Source organism: Grammomys surdaster, unplaced genomic scaffold, assembly GCF_004785775.1.
Source record: "Grammomys surdaster isolate TR1022 unplaced genomic scaffold, NIH_TR_1.0 231, whole genome shotgun sequence".
Classification (NCBI taxonomy): Eukaryota; Metazoa; Chordata; class Mammalia; order Rodentia; family Muridae; genus Grammomys; species Grammomys surdaster.
In genome coordinates, this window is record NW_021604676.1 from 4,796,507 (window position 1) to 4,819,663 (window position 23,157).

General features: G+C 44.6%; 1 protein-coding gene and 1 long non-coding RNA gene across 3 annotated transcripts in view; one reads left to right on the forward strand and one right to left on the reverse strand.

Moving 5' to 3' along the window:
- Elovl5 (ELOVL fatty acid elongase 5) overlaps window positions 1-21,821 on the forward strand; it is a 63,381-nt gene extending 41,560 nt beyond the window's left edge. The window contains exons 1-7 of one of the 2 annotated variants that reach the window (XM_028773582.1): window positions 350-474; window positions 695-882; window positions 13,100-13,177; window positions 14,079-14,250; window positions 17,153-17,277; window positions 18,826-18,960; window positions 19,980-21,821. In XM_028773582.1, coding sequence (XP_028629415.1) covers window positions 793-882; window positions 13,100-13,177; window positions 14,079-14,250; window positions 17,153-17,277; window positions 18,826-18,960; window positions 19,980-20,123 — 744 coding nt within the window. In that variant the 5' untranslated portion in view covers window positions 350-474; window positions 695-792 and the 3' untranslated portion in view covers window positions 20,124-21,821. Of the gene's footprint in view, window positions 1-349; window positions 475-694; window positions 883-13,099; window positions 13,178-14,078; window positions 14,251-17,152; window positions 17,278-18,825; window positions 18,961-19,979 lie in introns of those variants that run through there. The other variant, XM_028773581.1, reaches the window with a different exon arrangement.
- Window positions 755-4,089, reverse strand: LOC114626224. The gene is made up of 3 exons (XR_003712202.1): window positions 3,811-4,089; window positions 3,443-3,633; window positions 755-1,074 (listed from the first exon to the last, which is right to left on the reverse strand). It is a non-coding gene; the product is annotated as an uncharacterized LOC114626224 (long non-coding RNA).
- Window positions 21,822-23,157: the final 1,336 nt, after the last annotated feature.

The window sequence follows — 23,157 nt, forward strand, 5'->3', positions numbered from 1 at the left end:
GCTCTAAATACCTGAGTTCAGGACCTCAACCTATGGGTCAGGACCCTTTGGGGATGAAGTGACCTTTTGACGGGGGTCATATGTCAGATATCCTGCATTATCAGATACCTACAATTCATAACAATAGCAAAATTTCAGATATGAAGTAGCAATGAACATTATGTTATGGTAGGGGTCACTGCAACATGAGGAACTGTATTAAAAGGTTGAAACACTAGGAAGGTTGAGAACCACTGCCTTACATAGTCCCAAGTCCGATCGTGGCTGAGCCAATAGCATTTCATTCTTTTTACTTGTTGGCCTCTATTGCTGGCCCTCTTGTCAGTCACAGTGTCCCTCACCTGGCTAGAGGGCACATGGCTTGTGCCTGCACATGCTGGGCACTCACTGAACTGGAAGGCTTTTGAATGCAAACTACCATCTCCTGTGGTTTTTGATTCCATGTTAATTCAGTAAACATAATAAACTTATTGGGTAATTTGACTTTCCATTTTCTTTCAGATTCTTTGAAAGCATGTTTTTACTATTTTACTTAGTAAACTTGTATCAAAAAGCTTTGCTTTGTTTCATATGTATTTTGCTTTTATTGTATTGCACAGATTAAATGCACCATTAGTGTCAGATGGCTTTGGAAGTAGTTTTCCTTATGTGTACCTAATTGGCAAATAAATGTTTTTCTTCTGATCCTTTTCAGATACGAGAGTCAAAGGATGGTTTCTTCTGGACAATTACATCCCTACGTTTGTCTGCTCTGTCATTTACTTACTCATCGTATGGCTGGGACCAAAATACATGAAGAACAAGCAGCCGCTCTCTTGCCGAGGCATCTTGGTGGTGTATAACCTTGGACTCACCCTTTTGTCTCTCTACATGTTCTGTGAGGTAGGTCCGTGGCAGTAGGGTTTCCTTCCATGGAGCTGTGCTGCTGTGGTCGGCCTGAGTTGTGTCCTTACATGAGGAAAGGCATCTATTTGACTCGAGAATGAGGGACAGTGAGTCCCATAATACATTTTAAGTAGTTTTTTAAATTGATCTTTAAAAACCAGTTGTCTGTACAGATGTCCTCTGGAATACCTTAAAGAAGAAGCTTTTGTTACTGAGTTTCTGTCACTCGTGTTTTCTGTGGCACACTGAGAACTAAGTTAAATAGCTTCAAAAACATTCTTACTCGTGTAAAAGACAGGCTGGACAAGCACGGGAAAGGTGCAAAGCAGATCTGGGCACATTTTATTATTAGTAAACGCTTGCTTCTCATGTGGAGGAGGAAGTGGGTGGAACTTGGTAAATTCTGTGGCAATTCTGCCTTTGTTCTGGTCTGGTAACTTGTCAAATCTTGCAAGTTCTGTTTCTAAAGTTCTGCTATGCATATTCATTGTGCGTGGCAGTGTTGTATGGGACACACAAGTGTATACTCTGTTGTGTATAAGCTGATTTTAGAAGCTAAGACACACATAGTATGATTCTCATTTGGAATCCTAAGGGTGTGTGTGAGTTTGGGCCCAATAATTCCTTTTACATGGCTAGAATGTTAAAAAAAAAAAAATCAGATGTTTTGGCTTCAGAGACAAATAATCAGAGTCAACATTTCACTTCTCCCTGTTTTGCAAGGGATAATAATACAGCCTGTAGAGCCAGGAAGACAGGGAAATGCTGTCCCCCATTGGCAAGCACGGTTTGTCTGTGTGTTTTGGAAGGACTCTATTTTCCTGGCTCACATTAGCCTATTACTAAATCCCTTGCACAGAGAATGCCTATCTACACACAAAGTGGACACATTCAGATATTCTTAGTTAGGCATTATTGCAGCTTCAATTCTCCAGGGGATAGTAGAGAAAAGGGAGGGGGAGGGGAGGAAGGAACTGTAGTGGTGACTTCCTGGCTCACTGCTCAGGGATGTGAGCTAGTAGAAACTGCTGTGACCACTGGAGGGGATGGAGCTGAAAGATCTGTTTTTCCCCTCTACCTGGGTAGAGACGGCTGCCCAGGGGGAGAACAGCGCCGCCATCGCTTTTATGTTATACACTAGAGAAACGCTTACGACTAGTCTGTTTTTTTTTATTTTTTGTTTTTTGTTTTTCTGTTGTTGTTTTGCTTTTTTTTTTTTTTTCTGTTCCTTTCTAGAATGAAGGCAGTTTAGGATGGAGACTGCGGGCCTGGAGGCAGGGGCAGTGCATGTGCATGACTCCTGGCCTGGTGCTGGGAGCTGCTCTCCTGTTCCAGGGACAGACTGTGTCAGCCGTCAGGTTCCAGAGTGAACTTTTCTCTCACTAATGGAACAAGGATAAAGCCAGTTCTTTAAGGAAGCTTCCGTAGAATTTATAGACTTTAATATTGTACATAGTATATTCTAGAAACTATTTAAAGTGATTGAATTTTAGAGAACCTATGTGTGTGCTTCACAAGCCCCAATGCTTCATAAGCCCCGACGAGATAGCTATAGTGTCATTTAACTTTGTATACAGATATCTTAGAGGTAACGAGAAGAAAATTGCTGTGCAAACTGCCAGTTTGTGCATCTGACTAGGGCTTCCAGGCAGCCTGTATCAAAAGCACCGATTTCTCTCTGACAGTGTGGCCCAAATGATAGAGCGCTTTGAAATATACAGAGGGGAATCCCATCTTTAACTCTGAAGCTTTCAGGACTCAAAAGGCAACACAGAACAGCATTCAGATCTCTCCTGCTGCGTGAGAAGCCCCTAGTCCTTCAGCACAATCATCATACATGACTGTTGTTTCTGTCCTTCCGTCAACTCACCAGTGGTGACTGTAGTATGTCCTTGTCAAGCCTGGGACTTTATTTCAGTTCCAGCTTTTTTTTTTTTGAACTAGCATTTGTATTCTGTTAACTAACATAGCAGGGCAGCCATGAAGGCTAACCGACTATGCTGAGAAGATTGTAAGGCCCTTGGGGTGCAGTGTTGTGCACACTAGTTACCTTCTTGCTTATGAAGCTATAAGGAATTTTTAAAGCAAATACGCAGTCATTGGTATTTTTGTTCATTAATTACAAATGTGCCTTGACATGTTCTGAATCAATACGAGGAAAAGTAATGGCCACGTAAAGGAAATACAGAAGTCTTCTTAAATAAGGGGAACCAGGAAAGGAAAGGAGCCGCAGAGGCAGGAAAGGAGCAGGGTAAAAAGAAATCAATCTTGAAAGTACCACAAGGCCAAAATGTAAACGGAGTACCGGTGTATTTATAGGTGATGCTTTGGGGAGGGAAAGGAGGCTGTGCTTGCAGATACCCCATTGACCTTATGTTTAGCTCCAGGAAACGGCCAGACAGTCCTGAGTTTTCAGTGTATTTGAGATGTGAGATGTATTAGTTTGACAGTGTTGGGTGTGTTAGGTTTCCCTCATTGATGTAGGCAATGTAGAAGAGAAGCCTTCTGACAGAAGCACAGGAGTCTACATGCTTCCCACCCTCAGAGAGTGTCTCACCTGAGTAGTGACACTGTCTGTCAAATGCCCCGTGTCAGTCTTCTTGGTGAGAACCCCATGATGGTAAATTCTGAACATCAGCTTGCTTGATTGAATCAGGAAGCGCCGAGGCCACAGGTGCTGGGGCATTAATGAGACATCCTTTTGGGTGTGTTTACAGAGAGGTTTATCTGGATGGCAACATCCCTGACCTGAATAGAAAGTAGGGAAGGAGAAGGTCAAATGGATGATGGCCTTCCTTTCCCAGCCTCCAGAGTGAAGCAAGTCCTTCTGACCACCACAGGCGAACACATTCTCTGAACTTAGCCAGAATAAACCCTTCCACCCCTCAAGTTGCCTTTTATAAGGTAAAAGGAACCAATGCAAACCTTCAAGATCTGGAGTGACTTGCCCTTACTGTTTCTGCACCAGCTGGACCTGCATTCCCTGTCAGCCCAGCAGCTAGCTATCAAAGCTGCTTCTGATCCTTTGTTACAGTGTTGCACACCGTGTTCCTCTCAGACAGCTGCTCTGCTCTGCTCCGACATGGAGCTGTTTTGATGTGTCTGCTCTTTTCCCATTATGCCTCTGACCTCTGAGGCCCTTCATGGAGAGGATCTAATTGTCTGGTTTGATGTAGTCCAAAGGGCACGCTAGTCCTGCTCAGTCTGTGGTTCACACACTGATCCTGGACTCTGCAGCAGCTGTCAGGGAGGCGGGCACAGTGCTGTACGGTGCCCTTTTGCCTTTGGTCACCCTAGGGATGCTCCTATGCCGGGGAAGGGGGTGGGGAGAGTACTCTGGACTCCCCTAGGCTGTCCTGCTTGCTCAACTCTGCCTAAACCCACAGGCACCAGCTCTTTGATTCTTCTTCCCTGCCCCTCCCCCCAGCCTTTTCTGTGTCTCTGTTCCAAACTGAAGTGCTTTTGTGGTATTCCATCAGCATCCCAGTTCAGCCCAGGCCATAGGCACAGACAGATCACTGGCTTATGAGACAGATACCTGTAATGAAAAGTCTCCTTTACATCTCTTCATTGTTATTTTGGTTGTATGCACCACAGAAGCTGTCCTTGTATAGGAGTAGGAAAACAGCAAATATGAGAACCACATTTTTATACTATGTAACAATCAGACATAAGTTATAGGTTACAGCTGATTACTTTTTGAGTATAGTTTTTTTTTCTCTAGTAGTTGTATATAGTACCCTATGTCAAGATGACCAAATTATCTTTCAAACATTCAGAACATTTAAAATTTTATGCAAAAAAAAATGTATTCCCAAGAAGACAGACCTGGTTTGTCATAAATCCAAACTTACTCGTTTCTCTCTTCCTGTACTGGGTTTATGTATGCGTGCTGCTGTGTCTGGCTTTCCATGGGTCCCAGGGGTCTGAATCAGGTCCTCGAGCTTCTGCAGAGCTCTTTACCAACAAGGCCACCTCCTGATCTTAATCAGCTTTTTAAAGAACTGGCACTCACAGCTGGGCATGGTGGCACATGCGTGTGATAGCAGTCCTCCTTGGGTACATAGCAAGTGTGAGACCAGCCCGAGATAATGGAACCCTGTTTCAAAACGAAACTTAAAAAAATAACCCTACAACTACCCCTCTGAGGTCATGCTTCTGAAGTAATGATTTAGCCTACACTAATTCTTTTTTTTACTTTAAAACAGAAGTGTTTGTTGAATGTCCCAGATAAGCAACCCATATTAGCGTTTATGGGGTTTTGTGGTGTGACTGTCTTCCCCCAAGCATCCGAGAAGTTATAGAAGAACTTGAATACAGGCTTCTAAAGGACAAGAATGGGGGAGAACAAAAAAAGCTTGACTTTTCTGGTAGAATTGGGTGTGCATGGTGTGGTTGTGTGTTCCACCTGGGTGGCTCCTGCCTTTGTTCAAGTTGCCAAGAGCTCACACTGTGTTTTTCTGAATTGTGCTTTGAAAATCATGGTGTTTTGTTGGGAAGATGGGAGATGTGGTGTTTGATAGGCTGCTTACTGTGCTGGAGTCTCCTGTCCTCTGTAATTAGGGGTAGCTAAGCACCTCCCAAAGCACCTCTGGGCTCTGCCTTGCTTGGGGCTCTGACGTGGCCCCAGAGCAGTTAGTTCCTTTGGAAGTATTATATTCCAAACTGTCTTCTTTTTCTTTTGGTTCAGGCTTTCCAAAATAGATAACTTTATTGTGGGAGAACAGGATTTGGAGAAAGTATTTTGTTTTTAGAATACTTTGGAAAGGATTTTTGCTCTTTGCCTTCCTGCTTAAGGAGGGTGCAAAGAAGTTGACTCAACTGGAGAGACCAGTATTTGCAGGAAAGCTCTGCTAGGTGTGTCCAGCCTCTTGACATTGTCACCTACAAAGTTCCCACCGTGAAATCATTACCTCCTCCCCCCACCATGAGAGAAGTTTGAAAGTTTTAACTTTGTAGTTTTATGTTGGGGTCCCTGCATAGCTCTCCTGGGGTGCACAGTTGTAAGTTGGGCATTCCTGGATCATTGCCCAAAATAGATGATACTTTGTTCCCTTACAACTGTTCCTTGCTCCGAAGACCTGACTCTCCTGAGAGATCTGAAAGAAATAGTACTTGCCTGCAGTGTAGCCGAAGCTCTTCTTCCCAGGGATTGCACACAGTGGAGAGGGGGAGGGTGCAGTCCAGACACCTTCTCCCTACTTCACCACCTCCAGAGGGAGGAAGGGAAGGAATACCTCTGCCAGAGAGGAAGCCTTGGATCTCATTCTGCAGACTCCTCAGACCTTTGAGTACTTAACTTTGTACTGAAGTAATGAAGTATGGCAGAAGACTACAAGCCCCCTACTCAGTCTCTGTCTCTGTCTGTCCCCGTCTCCTCCCCTCCCCATCCTCTCTTTTCTTTCAAGATAGGATACCTCTATATAGATCTGGCTGGTCTGGAACAGATATCCTCTTGCCTCTGCCTCCCAAGGGCAGGGACTGAAAGATCTGCAGCACCACCCCATCTTACAGATTCTTGGTTAAAGCCAGGCTTTTCAAAGCAAGACTGCAGTAGGTTGGCTGTAGAGTTTTAGCCTGTGCAAAGAACCCTGGCAGAGGCTCCTGGTTTTTGCCCCAATCAGACTTACATGGTACCTACTAGATGCCCTGCACCAGACTTCCTCATTTAATGGTGTGTTTCAATGTTCCTGTCCCTTTCTGCAGAGGAAGTATGAACAGTTAAAAACAAAACAAAACAAAACAAAAAACCCTTCAGCGCAAGAGGGCTGGGCTAGTACTTAGGATTCCAGGCATACCTGCTTCAGGTTAGCCTGTTTGCTCTGTGCTAAAGATTTGTCAAGTGTGCGGGAGCGGTCCTTATGACTTAAGCCAGGGAGGTGCCTTCAGCTTTGTCATGGTCAGAAGAAGGAAAAGCACTTCTGAAGAGCATGGATGTGAAAGTATCTTCACAGGCTTCCTCGTTCCAAAGTGGCCTCTACACTGTAGAGGAAGTGGGTGCTTTTGACTTTGGGATAGCTTATGGTTGATTGTAAGTCAGATATGTGCTAAGGAGGTAGATACAGGTAAATGTCTTTTTCTCAGCATCCTTCATAGAGAGACCTGCCAACAATTCAGAAACAGGCATGGAAGGCAGAGGAGCCTAGAACTGCCGTGTGATGTGTGCTTGGGCTTATTCGGACCTTTTCTTTGTCTGTTTCCTCACTTAAAGCAGTCACTTCTACCAGATATAAAAACATACGCATCCAAGCCAGCAAATCTGTGAAATATCTTAATGGCTCTCAGGAACACTCCTCAGCTGGGATGTTGTTGTCTTTAAGCATCAGGAGTCTGTTTTCATTGCCTTTTGCTCCTCTCTGTTCAGGGCATGATATCGACATAACTTACCCACCTCTTATGACCAAAACCAGCCAGCCCTTCTGACGTCTTAGGGCTTTGGGGTGACCATGAGGATAGAGCTTTTCCAATCAGACTCAAGTGTTTCCGATGACCTTGTTTCCTATGAGGCTTTGGTAGCATTCCAGAAAGTACTATGCCAAAGGTTCTCCTTCATTTGTGGTTAGAAGTCACTTCTCACCACTACAGTCAGTCCCTGAGTTGTGTCCCCTGGACCTCATTGTGATGCTCAGCGATATTCTCTTAAGATGAAAAGATGCACAAAACCTGTATTGTCTCCTAAGGAGAAGGAAGCTGCTTGCTGCGTTTTAATTATAGCTCTTCACATGCTCCTGGCCTAATTAAGGTTTGCTTTACTCCAAGGAGGGAGAAAGCACATATGGCTTTACAGTGGTACTGCCCATATCTTGGTTACTTGGGAAAAGCCACGTAAATAACCCTCTTTGTTGTCCTTGGACCAGTTAGTGGTACAGGGAGTGCGAAGATAGAAGCAAGCTGTTTGTTGTGGCCTGCCTTTCCACTCTGGAACAGTCTCTTTGCTGCTTCTCAGAAGACCAAGGTAGATGGCAGCCCTCCCTCTCAGTGCCTCACCCTGCCCATCCCCCTCCCTCTCAGCGCCTCACCCTGTCCATCTTCTTGAGCCCTCTTGTTCCACCTCGCTTGCAGTCACAGGCCAGCATGACAGACCAACCTGAACCTGGACCCTGAAGAGAAGCAGCAGTGACTGAAACTTTCTAGGAGCGTCTTCTCCTGTGTGCTCTTTGTAGGACTGGGTGGGGATCTCATCCTTTGCATCGAGAGTCTCTGGGGCCACTACTCATGGGCATCCCCTGTTCCTCTGACAGTAACAAAGGATGGAGAAGCTTCAAGTACTGGCCCATTTGTGGAGACTCAGTACAGACCCAGACAAATAAGGACCCAGGTCCTTAGTTTGGAGAGAGACATTTTACACACACATACACACACACACGTGTGCACACACACACACGTACACATACACACAGACACACACACATGTACACATACACACTCACACACACACACACACCCCTACGACGTTTGATAAATGATTTTCTTCTTATGAACAGAATTCAGAAGCCTGCCATAAAATTTTAGCCTCTTTGAAATACTTTCAGATATTTTTAAATTTCTCTATCTGCAAAGCAAAAATGAACCAAAGTCCCTCCAGACAGAACTGAGGTCTCTGTCTCCTGCAAATGTAACTTGATACCTAGCTCCTGTGGGTTGAGACCTCACACAGCGTCACATGTCGGGTATCCTGCATATCAGATGTGTCTATTATTCATTTTATTAAAATTACAGTTATGAATGAACAATGCGATAGTTTTAGGTTGGGGTCACCAGAGCGTGGTGGCAGTATTAGGAAGGTTGAGAACTACTGCTTTAGAGGACTTTGAACTTCTGTCATTAGTTTCATACAGTAGATTAACCCTCTCGTATGTACAAGTCCTTTTACAAGTCTGTTGATGTAAGAGTCAAGGTCTCCCCAGAGCTGATAGTGGAACAGGAGACCCTTGTGGCTTTAAGTTTCCTCATGGAAACCACTGCATTGACAAGAAGCATTTCCTTTTGTTATCTCAGAAGATATTTTGCATTTCTGTCATGGGACAGAGAAAGGACAGTGGTCAGCTAAGCAAATTAAGAGAAACCACGAGAGGCCGGGCTTTCAGGAGAGAACGGTCTTGGAGAAAACAGAATTTTAACTGAACTTTGGACGGTAAGGGCTCTGCAGACCTAGGGTACCTGGAGACAGAGTTCCAGATAATGAGAATAAGACGGTCATTGTGAACATTTATTATGCTCATGTTAGATGCCTTCCTGGATGAGATAAACAGTTCACAGTTCATATCACCAACTTCTCAAGATAACCTTTCCAATGCAAGGCTGTGTCTGTGCCACTTGACTTGTGGGACGTAAGGTTTAAACAGATGGAGATACTAAAGCCGGTGCCTCTGTCTCAGCATAGGCTTTACAGGTTAGTGCAGCCCTTTGACCTCAGTGATGGTTAAGGAAATGTATATCTGGAAAAGTATGTCTGGATAAATAGCTCGTAGGTATAGAAGTGAAGGGGAAACTTGGAGGCTCATTGTAGAACAGGAATACCTCGGGGGTTGTTATGAAGGCAACAACAAGCCTTTGAAAGGTTTTAAGTGTGAGATTTAGTGCATTGAGAGGCTCACTGGCCCCAGTGGAAGTGCTCAGTGGCAGTTCCAATGGAGAGAATGTGGCTATGAAGGCTACCTCCACAAGGATCTCTAGGTGGAGGAGGTGTGGCAGGCACAGGCCAAGAACATGACCACCAGTGAACAGTATCTGGTGGATGTGGCTGGGTGGTACTGACAGGCTTGATCTCTGTCTTCCAAAGGTAGTGTTACCTAGAGATTTTCCACTTCTATCCCAGGCTATTAGAAAGAGCAAGTAGGGTTTTGAGTTAATTTGCTTATAGAAGGAAGTTCTACCTAGATTCCTTTAGAAACAAAAATGAAAAAGAGCCCTATGTTAGGAGGGGCGTGCTGCTCAGGTAACAAAAGCCTTTCCTTGTTAAGAGACACCTGAAGGACTCTAAAGGGGTCATTTGCCGGCTTTCCTACCGAGCAGCCCCACCCGACACAAGGAGATAGGATTGCAGTCTTCTGAAGTGACATACACATGGTCCCCCAGGGTACCAAGATGGTAGCTAGAGGAAGCAGTAATGGTAGGGTCTAGAATCTGACTGGTATTTTTGCTTTGATAGTTTTGAGACAGTCTCACTATTTACTTTGTCTGGTGTTTAACTTGTATAGACCAGGCTGGCCACAAACTCACATAGATCTGCCTGCCTCTGTCTTCCAAAGGAAATTGAAAGTGTATGCCACCACACCTTGCTAAAATGTGACATTTTTAATATGGTAAATTTTCAAAAGATATAACAAAGATAACTATTTTAGCAAATATTTCACTGTACAGATTTATCCTCGTGGAAACCTTACTGCATTGTCTGTGACCTTTTGACAAGAAGCATTTCCTTTTGGTATCTCAGAATATTTTGTGTTTCTGTCATGGGACGGAGGAAGAACTCTGATGTCCCAGCCTTCTCTCCAGTCAGTCTCCAAAAGCCCAGGCCCACCTCCTCTCCCTTCTTTCTTTGTTCACTCTGGGTTTGCATCTTGAGTCTTGAAGTTCTAATAGGCCTGTGAGTGACAGACGTAGCCGGCCTTGAAACAGGACATAAGACCAAAAGGATAGACATGCCTCATGGTGTCAGTCTAGGAAAAAGCAGCATCCTGTATGGTCTCTTATGAAGTGTAGCCAAGAAATTATTGAAAACTTGGACAGAAAGCCACTGGAGATAATTTAGTCCAACCTCACTTTTGACAGTGAAGCCCACAGGTCCCACACTCCTCCGTGACAAACCTTCCAATCCACAGCCTCCAGGTCTGATGGTATAACAGATTCTTAACGCTGTTCTTTGGCCATGAAAAATATGTAAACTGAGTGTTTTCATGTAGAGAAAGTAACAGTACAGAAGGGAAACTCTGGAAGGGAAGTTAAAAAAAAAATCAGGTGCTACACCCAGCATTCATGCACGCCTGCTATGCCTGGCATTTACTTCTGACATTAGATTGGATAAAAACGTAACAGTATGTCTTCCAGTCCTTGTCCAAACATTCTGCTTGCTGTAAGGCACTGTTCACTGGGCTGAGGCGCTATTGCAGTTCCCAGGGATCATTACTCAAATCGACTCCATGGCTGAGGTACCTTGTGATAGTTCAACTCATCACTTAATCTATATTCCGTCTTGGTTGCCCCAGACCCAGACCTGCAGCCCTCTCAGACTGAGTTCCCCAGCATCCACATGACTGCTATGTTCTCTGTCCAGCACACCTCAGGTGTGGTATCTACTCCTTCCCTGGTGTGGCAGCAATCTCTTTCTCCCCTCCCTCAGTCTCTTGCCCAAGAATCCTAAGGTCCCACCTCTGTCTCTCTGGCCAGCCATTGGCCACTGGCAACTTTATTTACCAATCAAAACCAACTGGGGACAGGGTCCCTCAGCATCTTATCTGTTGGACGTGGGGATTCTTGTGAAATTTTAGGGAACAAATTAACATAATACAAGCAGCATTAGACCAAATTCACAACCTGGCTCTCGGTTACCGCTTCCCTCGAACACTTTCTTACTGAAGTCATTAGGTGAAGCCACTAGTTTACAGTCTGAGCTGCACACTGAATTCTCTTGAGAACTTTGTTAGAGGTTCCTTGAGGTTTGTTTCAAGGTCTGGGTGAAGCCAGGCAATAGTAATTCTTTTTTCTTTCTTTTTTTTTTTTTTTTTTTTTTTTTTTTGTTTTTTGAGACAGGGTTTTTCTGTATAGTCCTGGCTGTCATGGAACTCACTCTGTAGACCAGGCTGGCCTCAAACTCAGAAATCTGCTTGCCTCTGCCTCCCGAGTGCTGGGATTAAAGTTGTGCGCCACCACCGCCCGGCCAAATAGTAATTCTTTATAGCTCCCAGGGTGACGGTGCTGTGTAGCTACAGTGGGACCCACAGTTGTTTTCCATATGATCAGAATCACTTGTTAAAACACTGGCCAGCTGGTAAAATCATAGCACTCAAAGGTGGAGGCAGGAGAATGAGAATTTTAACCTACGCTACCCAACGTCTCTCACACACACACACATCCAGTATGGGCTTTTGCTCATAAATTTCAGGGTCACAAGATCATCTAGGGTAGGGACTAAAGCTGTTATCAACAAGTTCCTGGGTAGTATCAGATCTGGGATTGAAGACAGTACTTTGAAGCATCTTGAAGAATCATTAGATTCTCAAGAATTTGTGATCAGGGACTTTGAGTGCCAGCCTTGGTGATCTTTCTTCCCCAGGGTTTGAAATAGTTCAAGATTGTGTTTTGCCAGGGGTCCTGAGTGTTGCTGGTAGGCTGGACAGGGACACACACTTTGATAACTGGTGACTGGGTCTTTGTGCGTGCTTCATATGTGGATGACATAAGGCTCGAAGTACACTTTGTCGGGCATCTCCTGGCATTCCGTGGCCATCAGGAGCACTCAGGATTGTTCTAGACTGTAGAAGAAATCAAACAAGCAGGGGCTGTGGTTTTCATAGATAAATAGTATACAGTAGGGCAGTGTCGAAGTAGAATAGCTAAACCTTCTAGCCTGACCACTAAAGTAGGTTCTAAGGTCTCATCGTAGGCTATGCACCTCACTATGTGTCTGTGAGGAAACAGGCCCTGTCACTAAGCCAGCGTAAACCACATCTTCCATTGCCCATTCTGTGGTTCTTTCTGCGTCTGCAGATGGATTCTGCAGATGGCTAATCTGTAAGCCTAGAGGTAGACAGTGCAACAGGAAAGGAAAAGGAATAGGAAGATGGACTATATTCTATATTCATCCTAGTGTTAAAAGTGTGTCTCCAGTCCAATGGTCTTGGTACTGGCAATTGAAGGGCTTGTTAGAACTACAAATTCATTCATGACTGACTTATACAGATGGCTCCAAACTGTAAGTCAGTTTCAGGAGCCCGGGCTTAGGGAAAGTAGCATGAGGAGACAGGATGACATCTTGGAGTTGGATGGGTCTTCAGCAGCCTGAGAGAGGCCCCTCTTCACCCTTCAGGTATGGTGACTGGATGAAAGCGCGTGCAGTGTTGAAGACTTTTCTCTTCACCATTCACTCTGACCATTTTACTTTCAACGAACTTGACTCTGTAGAGCCCCAAGTTAATTTTCATATACTCTAGACTAAAAAAGTTCTGTTGAACAGTATTCTGATGTAGCAACTAATTTTTCTCCTCTTTTTTAGTTGGTGACAGGTGTGTGGGAAGGCAAATACAACTTCTTCTGTCAGGGAACACGCAGTGCGGGAGAATCAGATATGAAGGTATTGTTTCAGGGGTGTGTAGGGGTGGGTGTGTCTGTGTGTATTTGTTTTTTTGGTTTTGGTTTTGGTTTTTGATAAATAACTTATACAAAAGGCAAAGGAGACAGTAGCCTCTCAATCCTGACAATTCTTGTTGACACTTTCAAAAGAGAAAGAAGCCCGGAGTGTGTGGAATGATAATTTGAACATGAAAGGCATAAATAAAATGAAAACGAAATCCTCCTCTCTGTAAAGGAACTCCTGTGAACAGTTGACAGGTTTCATATTTACATAAAAGATCATTTAAAGTCACTCTTGTAAGTGTCCTCTAGTAGTGATGTTAAAGGTAAAATCCAGCATCCACTCTGAGAAGTGGAATTTGTTAAACAGAACGCTGACAGTCAAAGCCCAGCATGGCCAGCGTTTCCTTTGAGCGTGTCGGTTGGACCAGAAACAGGTACTGCACACTCTGGTTCCATTTCCTTCATGACTCAATACTTCCTCAACCCAGGCCCGCAAGCTCCAGCCTCCGTCTTCCTTCCAGCAGCTCTGCAGACTACAGAAGTGTACTGCTGAGCCTGGAGCTTCCTCCCAGGGATTTTTGTTTGGATTTAGTTTTGCTTTGAGATGGAGTCTTTTGTAGCCTCAGATTCTATGTAGCTGAAGACGAGCCTGAACTCTTGATCCTCTGGCTTCTACCTCCGTGTCCTGGGGTGTGCAAGAGTGTCAGGAGCCCTTTGGAGACATTTCATTTCTCCCAGGGTCACATGTTCATTGATTAAAGACTCTCACAATGGCTGGAGCCATCACTGGACAGCTGCAGAGCCAGTGGGGCCATCCCAGCTTTATGTTGAATGTACATCATGTCTTGGGTGACATTCCAGAAAAGTACTGGAGATAAATCATGAACCTTTGCTCTTAGATCATCCGTGTCCTCTGGTGGTACTACTTCTCCAAACTCATAGAATTCATGGACACCTTTTTCTTCATCCTGCGCAAGAACAACCACCAGATCACCGTCCTACATGTCTACCACCACGCTACCATGCTCAACATCTGGTGGTTTGTGATGAACTGGGTTCCCTGCGGCCATTGTGAGTATTGGGATGTTTAGGGAACATGTGACAGACATGGAAGCTAGGCCTCAGGAAAAAAATGTTCTTGCTGGAAATCCTCAGGTTAAGCTTTTGAGTTTGTGTTCAAGTTTTTTCTTTTTCTATTTATTATTACTGTTACTTCAGTTAGCATACACTGTAAAGATTTCATCGTGACATTCTCCATCATACTTTTCTCTCATCTGTCCCTCCTCCCCACCCTCTCATGTCCCCTTTACCCTTCCTTCTGCCTTCATGTCACATGTTAGACAAAGTAATCCTAAACAGAAAGAGCAATGCTGAAGACTTCCCAAGACCCAGTCCAAGGTTATACCACAGAACCGTAGTAACAAAGACATCGGGGCACTGGAACAGTCCAAGGTTATACCACAGAATTGTAGTAATAAAGACAGCGGGGCACAGGAACTAAGGGACATGGAGACTGAAGGAGTGGAAGAGAAGGCCGGAAAGTAAGTCACACATCTATCACATAATTGTTGACAAAGGTGTCAGCAGATAAGTTCATTGCTTTAAAAAAAAAAAAACCCTACACATTATTCATTAGTAAATAGACTGTTGAAGACAGTGCACAGTTCATTAAAGGAAACCCAAATGCCCAAGGAATAAAGTGTTCAGTGTCCTTCAGCCGTCAGGAAAAGAGACTCCCATCTGACTTCTGTCAGATAGGTTATCATCAAACCACTGGGGGTGTGGCTCGGTGATTTGGCCATATCCGTGAGGTGCTAGATTCAGTATCAGCAGAGGCAGAATGCTGCCAGGGATCCAGGATTCTTACTCGTTCCTGGTGCTGCTCCATATTCATGGAGCTGCTGTGGAAGTCTGTATGGAGGCTCCTCAAAAACTGAAACTAAAACTACCATCTGACGCTGCTGTGTTGTAACATACCACAGAGATACAAGCACATTCATGGTTATTGCTGTTCTCTTCACAATGGCCAACAAATGGAAGCAACCTGGATGGCCAAGCACAGATGATGATGCACATTGCAGGGTGGGATTTTATGCAAGTGTAGATCGTGTGTGGCACGTGCAGGAAAATGGAGGCAGCTGGATATGAAGTTAGCCAGACTCACATACTACATATATGTAAACCTAAATATAAAATTGTATATGTGCATGGTATTTATATGTAGGTCACAAAACTAGAAAAAGTATCATGAGAGGGGAGGAAGAGATCTTAAGGGGGTAGAAAATTGTGTGGGTAATGGAGTGTATGTAAGGACAGAGGGGACTGCTCACGGGAGAGGGGAGGACTTCACAGGGAAGGACAGTGTTGGGGAGGGCAGCATATGATAACCGAGCAGCAGCAGCAATGTATGGAGACACCATGATGAAACCCATTACTTTGGATGCTAATTTAAAAGTTAAATAAGCCAAGCCTCTTCAGTAGGTAGTTCTGGAAAAATTAGATATCCATGTGTAAAACAATGAAGCAAAACTCAGACCTCTCACTCTACATAAAATCAATTCTAAATAGGTCAGAGGCTTTAAAGTAAGACCAGAAGTTCTGAACCTGCCAGAGGAACTCGTTGGCTTCGAGATACAGCCCTGTATAAGCGGGGACTTTGTGGAGAGGTCCTGTGGTTGCTTTTAGTAACAGTCTGTGTGGCCTAAGGCTTCTACCTTTTTCTGGTCATTGTCCTACACTGATGAGTAAGATGAAGGAAATACCAGCCTGGGCTCATTAAGAAGTAGGAAGTAAGCGGGCAGGTAAGTTGGCTTGGCAGATAAAGGTGCCTGCTGCCAAGCCTGATGACGTGAGTCCAATGTCTAGAACCTGTAGAGTGGATGGAGAGAACCGACCCTCACAATCAGTGTTCTGTCTAGTGTGGACGGCATGTGTCACGGAACTAGGTATTCTTGGCTACACATTAGGAAGTCCTCATCCAGTCTGATGGAGTGAAGCTATGAGGGTTTTTTTTTAGAAAATTTGCACCAAAATTTGCTAGTTTTTAAAAGTTGGATGTGGTTGGGTTCCACTCAGGGTCCAACAAGCATCTCAGTCGCAAGCTTTTTATGCTAACCTTGAAGAGTTTGACTGGGATTCTCTGGGTCTGCTCCCAGCATAGTTGCTGATTATCTCTGCCCACTGAGATCCACAGCTGTGTCAGGCTCATAACGGAAAAAGATTTTCTATATATGGTACCTGTGGAGAGTGGCCTGGGGGAGGTAATACCCCAGAAGGATGGGCAGAGAGCTCTAACCCTCTTGAACTGGAGCCTGACGTTCACCCCTCATCACCTGTGGATAAGCTAGTCCCAATTCCAGCAGGGACAGCCTTCCGTTTGATTACATTGGAGGAGTATTTTAAATTTCAGGATACCTCATGGGACAACTAGCCCTACCTGGTTGTGGAGAGCTGGAGAGTGTACGTGACCTATGTGAGGACTCCAGGACTAGTTTTTGTGATAGCCACTAGAAACTCGTGACACAACCCAGTGAGTCTGAAAAGCTGATGGCTTTGCTTCACTTCAGTATTTACTGTTGAGATTAAAAATATTTAAAAATGATATTCTACTGGAAAGTGAAAGTTGTGTGGTAAAATGGATCTTTCATCTCTAAAGAACTAACTCTAAAATGGTATATCTTGGGCATTTGGGAGGAGGACCCTGCTTCCCAGTCTGCCAGCCACACCTGCAAGTGCCAGGTCTGGGGCACAAGCATAGCAGGTCTGTTGACCGCTGGGTATAAGGTGTCCTATGGCTGCCTGCCCTGCCCACCCAGGTGGAAACTGACTTTTCATTACACATCTGTGTAGCTACAGTGTTTGTCATCCTCCTTGGTTCAGAAGAATTTCTCTAGCTCCAAAATTGTCTTGGATTTCCCACACCTGTTACTTACAAAACTCTAATGCATCTTCCTGGTCCCCTTGGTTTCCGCAGCATATTTTGGTGCGACGCTCAACAGCTTCATCCATGTCCTCATGTACTCGTACTATGGTTTGTCCTCTGTCCCTTCCATGCGCCCCTACCTCTGGTGGAAAAAGTACATCACTCAGGGGCAGCTGGTGAGTAACTTGGTCACTGTGCCCAGAACTTGTTCCCTGCCAGATCCAGTCCTCTTCCAGGCTGCCCTGTAATTTATTCGAATTCAGTTGACCCAGTTAAACTTGTTGTAGGCAGGGCAGGCAATGCTCTTGTTTCTAGTAGGTGGGGAATCTGCTCTGGACTGGGGGTGCCTCAAGTCTTAAGCTTCCAATTTCAGGGCAGGCTTCTTTCCTGCTTTGTGTGTATACACGTATAATGTGCACACATGTACCTGTGTGTGCATTCTCATTTCCAAAATGAAGATGAAAACTGCTCACCTATGTTCCCAGGAGTTTCAGGTCGAACTTTCTGGTGCTGAGTCCACAGCCCTTGTATTTATTAACAGTGAGACCTGTTGGGTAAGGTGGATGTCAGGTGATACTCAACTCTAACCACCATATCAGAGTACTTGGTAGAAGCTCCCACTGCTTCAGACAGTGGCCTCTGGCAGAGGCAGGCCGACAACTGTCTGTCTTTATGATGATTCTTCCTATTCTTCCTGAGCCTTGCCAGTGGCCAGCCCAGTAGTGCATGTTTCTTTCCCCTCATGAAGTCTTCCTGAAAAGTTAGTAATACTATTGATAAACATTGGCCTGTTTTGTTTATATGCCAGGCACTCATGCTAAGGAAATGATTTTTGCATGAGTTGTTTCAAATATTCCCTCCATTTTGTAGGTGAGCACATTAAAGCCGGAGGCTGAAGGACAAGCACTAAACCCTCCGGCCCAGCCTTGCCATGTGCATTTGTTCCAAATGAATCTAATTTAGATTCCCTGAATCAATCTTGATTTTTTTTTCAAAATTTAAAAATAACATTCTGAGAAGTTGGAGCTCCTTCTGTGTCTGGTGTTTCATTATCACCTCTGCCAGTCGCTCTGCAGTCCCTGTTAATCTTTTTCTCACCCATGAGGAAGGATAATTGTTCTTTAGTCTCCTCTGATACAGAGGAGAAAGGATGCAGAGATGGATTTATGCTGTAATCATGGCTGTGGCAGACAGAATGTGGAAGAACCCTGTAGACATTGATGCCCTGCTGGGCAGTGTGCTGTCTGCCTAGTTCTTAGATTAGAGGACCAGACTGAGGAAATGAGGGAAACAGCTGGTATGAGCTTCTGAGTTCACACTGGGCTGCTGAAGGTGCTTGAGTAGTCGGGAACCTTTAACACCTTTGAGTGGGTCATACAGGTCCACCTGCTTTTCAAGGGTCACTCATCAGAAGTCACCTGTGGACCTGGCATTTTCACCAAGAAGCATTTACATGTTCATGACAGCTTTCGCCACACCAAAGTGAACACAGATACCAAGTCGGAATCAAATCAGTCAGACCATGCATCATGAGTGACATCACTAGCCCCTTTAAACATGTACCTCACTCCTCTGTCTTACCTCTCTGGGCTGAGCCCTAGACTTTTGGAGAAAAGTGGTTCAAGTAGCTTTGGGGAGAGATGGGAACCTATAGTAGAGGCATACCTACAGAGGACAGAATCAAGCATAGTATAAAAAACTCGAACCCTGGCCTTTCCCTCTAGGTCCAGTTTGTGCTGACAATCATCCAGACAACCTGTGGAGTCATCTGGCCATGCTCCTTTCCTCTCGGGTGGCTGTATTTCCAGATCGGATACATGATTTCCCTGATCGCTCTCTTCACAAACTTCTACATTCAGGTAAATCTGACCCTTCACTGGCCTCTGACCTTTATCCTTTCACTGGCTGTGTGGGGCGCTGCTGGATGCTGGCACTGTGCTCTGAAAGAACCTTTGAAGGGACGAAGGGTCGATCATCTTTGCTCTCCATACTGCCCTGGGCATCTTGGGACCCAGGTGGAAAAGGATGCCATGTTTGGTGGATGCTTTATTCCTTTTCTTTGGGCAATGCAGAGAAATAAAGAGGTGACTTTCAATCAGAAGTTCTCAGCCCCACTGCCTGGCCTGCCATAGCTCCGTGAAGTTTCCATCACATCCTCTGGTGTAATTGAAACCTACCGTTTTGTCCCATTTTTCTCAGATGACCACTGCTCAAGTTTGGGGCTTGATAGAGGTTTGTCTGTCTGGTGGCACCTGACCATCAGGCAGACACTGATGATTCTTTGGCTTTTGTGGCCAGTGCCAAGTGGCTTCCGTCTCAAACTGACCTGGACAGGAGCAAGGGCAAAGGTAGTGGGTCCCAAGAAAAGTCCAATAGTGTGGATCAGCCACCTGGAGGCTCAGATGCTGCTTCTCTGTGTGCCCCACGCATCTGTGTGTGACGTGTTGACTGGTGCTTTACTGGGGCCTGATACAGGACCTTCTTCCAGTTGCTCCTGCTCATTGTACTGTACGTGATGGTTACTGAGGCAATAGAGAAATCTAAAGATAAGCAATGACTCAGAGTTAGAGTTGCTACTAGCCAGCAGGAGAAGCTCATGTGGTCACCTAGCCCACTGCTCCACCGTCCACATCCTGAAGAGGCAAAGCAGAATGAACAGAAACTCTGGGTGTTGTTCTAAATGTTTCTGTTCTGGCCTAGGGGTAAGAACATACAAGCTAACCTCAAAAGGTTGGAAGAGTGATTGAAACAAAATGGTTATTTGAGGCCAGGAATTGCATGGGGAGAAGTTGATCAGACAAGGGAACCAGGCCTAGTTAGATGCAGACCAGTACAGTTCATCTGGTTAGCAGGCACTGATTTGCCTTGTACATTTCAGACTTACAACAAGAAAGGGGCCTCTCGGAGGAAAGAGCACCTGAAGGGCCACCAGAACGGGTCTATGACTGCCATCAACGGCCACACCAACAGCTTCCCTTCCCTGGAAAACAGTGTGAAGCCCAGGAAGCAGCGGAAGGATTGACAAGCCAAGCGGAGGCCTCCAGAGCACGGCGTGTGATTGTAAGCACAGTAGGAGTTGTGCCCTGACGCTCATAACAGCTGCTGTCACTAGTCTGGCCCTACTATGTGCAGCGTGACTTACGTAGGACCTTTTTCATCAGTTCAAAACCCCTAGAATATGTATACAGATTATACAAGTAGGCATACGATTTTCTCACATTTCTGGGCTCTCATCGACCCCCGCGCTAGACTGTGGAAAGGGAATGTTATTGTAGTATACGACACTGCTGTTGCCTTATTAGTTGTAACACGATAGGTGCTGAATTGTGGTTCACAATTTAAAACACTGTAATCCAAACTTTTTTTTTTTAACTGTAGGCCATGCATGTGATTGTAAATTTGTACAATGTTGTTAACAGTAGAAAAACACACATGCCTTAAGACTTTAAAAGCAGGGCCCAAAGCTTACTAGTTTAATTAGGGTATGTTTCAACTTTGTATTCATTTGTAATAGCTCTGTTTAGAAGAATCAGTGTGTGATTTATGAAGCTACTGTGTGATGTGTAACTTCAAGTGACTTGGGGCTGGAGAGTCTGGCGGCACCTTTGGTTTTACGATGCTGGCTTTAATAAGCAGGCTCAAGTCTAGTGGGATAGTCAGTTTAGCTTTTTAACAGATCTTATTTTTTTATTTTGAGTGCCACTATTAATGTGTTTAAAGGGGTGGGGAAAGGGTCCAGAGTGTCTGAGACGCTTCCGTACCTGTCCTTGGTCCCCCAGAGTCTAGGATGAGTAGGCCACTTTTCATTTCTGAAGTGCTTAGTGTTTTTATACAGGAGACAAAAAGGCCATTCGACCTCCCGCCACTTGGAGAGAGGAGAACTACCTTTCAGGAAAGGCGGTGAGACATTTATTATGTGACAGTTACACACACAGTGATGGGGAACGGGTTGCCTGGGTCCAAATGTTTTTTATTCTTTTCTGTAGTGCTACTTTGACGTACACTTCCTTTTAAAATGTGCCTAATTTACAAAGAGACCAGGAAGCACCATAAGCATTTTGAGGTAAAATTTAAGAGCCGGAGCACGCAGGAACCGGGTGTTTGGTGAGCAATTGCTTTATCCAGTGTAAATCTTGGTGGCATCTGTAATTTTTTTCTGCTTAGCATCTAAGATTGGTTAAAACTCTTGTTTAAAAGTAACAGACTGCTTATCCTAAAATCATGTCTAGTGCACTTGAGGCGTTGGTCACACGAGTGGGGACTCTTTATTATGTGTGTCATTTTTAAAGTGTTGAAAGTTTAGCCTTTGAGTACCTTCTGCATTGATTTAAAAAAATTCATTGAACCACTCATGACACATCTTAGGAGATGATTGACAATGTATAAACTAATTGTGGGTTTGATATGTATGTAAATACCAGTTTACCATGCTTTAATTTTGCACATTCGTATTATAAGGAGCCAATTGGTCCTAATTAGTCTTGTGGATTTTTTGTTTGGAAGGAGTTGCAGCATCTGTTTACATTTACCTTATCAAATCTAGAATGTGTATGTTCGTGTGTGTCTTCATCCTAGGTACCTGTTTGCAGGTGTCTTTACATATTTCAAAAACTATAACATTCAATAGCGTGCTGTCAAAGTGTGCTTAGCTCATCTGGATATACCCACACTGTTAAATAATGTCTAAACATTAATCATTAAAACCTTTTTGATTACCTGTGCTGTGTTTTCTGTCGTTTGATGTGCTACCAGTTCTGAAAGACTTGAGGATGGTCAACTCTGTGACCTTGTAGAAGCTTAGGGAGTGGACGTGGACAATGTGGTGTGGAAAGTGCTTGTATCAGTCAGGGCTCTCTAGAGAAATAGTACCGACAGAATGAATCTGTAGATAAGGGGATTTATTAGAGTGGCTTACAGGTTGTGGCCCAGCTAGTCCAACAGGGCTGTCTACAAACAGAAGATCCAAGAGTTGTTCAGTCCACGAAGCTGAATGTCTCAGCTGCTCTTCAGTAAGTGCTGGAGTCCCAAAGCAGTAGCATCTAATGCCAGTAAAGGGCTTGCTTGAATGGACTTGCTAGGGAGAGTGAAAGCAAGCAAGCAAAGAGAAGAGACCTTCCTCCTTCTCTGTCCTTTTGATAGATAGGCTGCCAGCAGCAGGTTGGGCCCAGATTAAAGGTGGGTCTTCTACCTCAAAGATCCAGATCTCAAGTGGGTCTTCCCACTTCTAATAGAATTGCTATCACCTCCCATGGTGAGGACCCCAGGGGATAAAGCGTGGTGTCTTCCAACCCTGGCTGCTCCTCTGCACCCCTCCCAGAGGTTCCACCTCCGAGCCTACTCCTGGGTCCTCCTTTCCTTCCTGGCATCCCACGCTCTCCCTTCATCTGCTGGCTGTTGGAATAACTTCTCATTATAGACAGTAAATCTGCACATTTTTCTGTAAAGAGCAAGATAGGGAAAACTTCTGTTCATGTGGACGCTACTCAACTGAGTCATTGTACAAACAGCCACAGGCATGTAAGTAAATGGATGTGACTGTCTTGGAACTCTGTGTGAAGAAAACAGAAGACCTGCACCGTGGACTGCTGAGTCTGTTGGAGAGAAATGTAATCCCTCCTTCATCCCAAAGTCTCATCACTTTCTTCACAAAAAAATGGTTACATTTTCCAAATCCTGCCCCACCCAATCTACCCAGGACTTTATCTCCCATCCATGTCTACAGGTAGGTGGGTGAGCTAAATGCTTCATCTTCTTTCACAGTGAAACTGATGGCCTAGTGCCCTATCCTCCACCTGCCTTCGAACCACAGCCTGAAGTACAAGCTGGATCTTTTGTATATGTAAAGAACACTTTAAAATATCTCCTGAAAAACACTTAGACTAGTAAGCAGCATGCTAAAAGATTACCAAGGGGATTATTGGAGATTGGTTAATGGTGATAGCATCAAATCAGCATTTTTTTTTCCTTAAGTCCAGAACTAAAGTAAAACATGAGACACAGAAATCAGAGTAATAAAAATAAAAATAGCCTAGTATGTTGGCAATCAGGAGGCAGGT